Genomic DNA, 3,170 nt, shown 5'->3' with positions numbered 1-3,170 from the left:
TCTAATACCCAAGTCTCTCACCACACAGCCCTCCTCCTCTCTACCCCATCGATTAGCTTCTCATTTGTCATCTTAATATGATGGTGAAGAACATAAACTGTGGAGCCGGAGGGCCTGGGTTCTAATTGTGACTCCTCCACTTGACTAGCAGTGCGACCCTGGACTAGTTACTTAACTGTGTGTTCCTAGTGTCCTTATGGGTAAAGTGGGGTAATAATAGCACCTACTCCTGACGTTAGAGGGGTGAAATGAATGCTTAGAAAGTGGTTGACATATAGCGAGTGTTGTATAACTGTTAAATTTAGAAAACATAGATAGAAATATATTCTTACTTTTCGTCTTCTTTACACTACAGATAGCATTCTATGTTCATTGCTCTGCATCTTGCTCTTTCTGTGTAAACTGTACCTCGGAAATTTTTCTATATTAGTTTAGCGAGAATTTCTTTGTTTCCATTCACACCTGTGCAGTATTTCCTTGTATGGAAGTTCCCCATCAGGAAACAATTGCATAGCTTGTAACTTTGTGCAATCATAATGCTATGAGAAATAGCATTTCACGTGGGTCATCCCACATAGAGGCAATCTGATCTGTCAGATAAATTCCAAAAAGTGGAATTTTATTTCTTTACTTTTGGTAGCTAAAGGGTACAGTTATAGAACCCTGGACCTTGGCATTATTAGCACCATGCTCTAGCAAGCTGAGCTAACTGGCCAGCTCCAGAAGTAGAATTTTGGATCAACAAATATGTAGTTTGGATAGACATTGGATAGCCCCCAATAGCAGTTGTGCTAATGTAGTCAAAAATTCAACAAATTAGGGTTTGCTTGTTAGCTCAGTTGGTTAGAGTGGGGTATTGGAACACCAAGGTCAAGGGTTCAGATCCCTAAACTGGCCAGCTATCAAAAACCAAAAAACAATGAATTAATATAGCAAATGCCCGAGAGTTGTTACCTCCCCTGCTCCTGACACCAGCAAGTGTTATCCACCACCTCAGTTTGGTTTCCCTTTGTTTTGCCAATCTCATGAGTGAAAAATTCTTTAATATATGCTTCTCTAATTAGTAACATTCAGAATCTTTTTCTGTGTTATTTTCTTTTCTGTAAATTAATAATTCTTGTTCTTTGCTAATTTTTCTACAAGGGTCTTTGAAACCTTCTTATATTTCAAGATTACCTCTTTTTCCATGATATGAGTTGTAAGTACATTTTCCCCCCATTTTCTCATTTGTCTTTGCTTAAGGATCATATCTTAATCATTTCCACCCAATTCCCATTGCCTGTCACACTTTTGGACAGGAAAATTTCAGTAAATGTTAGTGGCATAACCAGATTTATGGAGGAGAGAAGCTCCCTTGGAGGAAGGAGGAGGCTCCAGGTCCCTGCTCTGGTCCTTTTATTCACTGCAAGGATCCAGGTCAGCAGGAGAGACTCACACAGGGGAGAATCACACACCCTCCTTCTTTCCATAGCCACACTCCAGCTCGGTATACCCAAGGCCAAGAAGGTTACCGACCTGCGATGGAAATCCTGGCTGTCTTTTCCTGGCTGATGAGGGAATTTCTGATGGTACAGGATGGCCCCTCCCCAGAGCCACGTCTCAGGACCACGGATGCTGCCACTGCATACAGTCCTGCTTCGTCTGCAACCACAGGCGCTGCCACAGCCGGGATGCTGTGTCCCTTGGCATCTCTCCACTGTATTTGGGGCTGGGGGTACCAGCCAGTGGAGGTGCAGTCCACGTGGATCCCTCCATCCTCATAACCTTTCATTTCCATGTGAGGATCAGAACCCAGTGCTGTGGAAGGATAAAGCAGCCTACATTCCTGGAAGCCTCCTGCACCAGGGAGGGTCTCACCAGGAGAGATGGCACAGGCACATTGGATATCTCAATGAGGGTTTCATTCAGGAGCAGTTTATAAATTGTGGTGGTGGTGAGGGGAAAACTACATGGACTGGTGCGGTACCCCAGGGCCATTTACAATGGGATATCACCCCCCACCCCTATACACAAAGGAGAAGAAGGAGCTGTTTTTGAAGACCTGAAAGATGAGAGTCTTGTATGGACGGTATCCATGAGAGGAGTTGTGATCCTAGGCAAGGGCATGCAGCCAGCCAGAGGCAATCCTGCAGGGTCTCCCTCCCCATATCCTCTGCTACAGCTCCCCACTGACCAAACCCAGCCAGAGCCACAGGGCAAGAGACTGCACCAAGACATCTGGAACTCTGACTCTTCCCCCAGGTCCCAGGGAGGAAACATTTCATAACAAAACCTGGAGGCTCACCTGCAACCTTCAGCTCCACGATGGCTTTTTCATAGAATTTGCCATCTTGGAAATAACAGAGGTAGTTTCCACTGTCAGAGGCTCTGACGTTGTATATTCGGAGAGCAGCCTTCCCTGCACTGATGCTGTCTCTTAGAATCGAAGTTCTCCCTCCATAGGCTGTGACCTGTTTGTCTTCCACTTCCTTCCCATCTGCATAGACGTTCACCTCCTGCCTAAAGCTAGACCTCACCCACCTCAGCTCCATGGACTCTGCACTCATCGCTGGGGACAGGTGACAGGGCAGATCAGCATCTTCACCCACCATAGCCAGGATGGGCCCAGCGGGTCCAATCACAGCAAAGTGAGCTGGTCAGCCAAAGGGGAAAGCTCCATCAGAGGGGTTAGAGTCGGGGCCATGAGAGAAAGGGTAGTTCTCAGGCAGGGAAGACAAGGTAGAAAGAGTCCAGAGAGGAACACGAGCCTAACAGAAGCTCAGCTTGTCTCTTAATGGTGGGTGACCCTTCACTTCAGATGGGACGTCCAGGTTCTCAGTGGGTGTGAACAGGTAATGTCTGCTTCAGACACACAGAAGCAGAATCATTTCCTACCTGAGCAAGGGGTGGGTAGCTGGACCAAGATGAGGTACACAAGGAGGTTGAGTAGGAGGAAGGGCCTGGAAGTTGCCATTTTCATCTGTGCTGCATATCATGACACAGCAGAAGGGACAGGCAGACACTATGACCTGGAAGAAGACATACGATTCCACGTTGGAACCTCCACTTCCCAGGCCTAACTCAACTGTGGTGACCCAAGAAGATCCTCCGCTGTGTGAAATGTGTGTCCTAAAGTCTCTTCACCGTTGGGTTCCACCATGGAAGATCATCCGTAAAAATATGTATGTGTT

At 46.6% G+C, this 3,170-nt stretch overlaps 1 protein-coding gene across 1 annotated transcript in view; it reads right to left on the bottom strand.

Moving 5' to 3' along the window:
• Positions 1-2,959, bottom strand: part of LOC103586539 (butyrophilin subfamily 3 member A1-like) — a 7,148-nt gene extending 4,189 nt beyond the window's left edge. Inside the window, 3 exon segments of the mRNA XM_008567836.1 lie at positions 1,516-1,797; positions 2,285-2,632; positions 2,875-2,959. Coding sequence (XP_008566058.1) covers positions 1,516-1,797; positions 2,285-2,632; positions 2,875-2,959 — 715 coding nt within the window.
• Positions 2,960-3,170: the final 211 nt, after the last annotated feature.

This window comes from Galeopterus variegatus, unplaced genomic scaffold (genome assembly GCF_000696425.1).
Source record: "Galeopterus variegatus unplaced genomic scaffold, G_variegatus-3.0.2 Scaffold351, whole genome shotgun sequence".
Taxonomy (NCBI): Eukaryota; Metazoa; Chordata; class Mammalia; order Dermoptera; family Cynocephalidae; genus Galeopterus; species Galeopterus variegatus.
The sequence above is the reverse complement of the archived record's forward strand: the minus strand, read 5'-3'. Positions and strand labels throughout refer to the sequence as shown.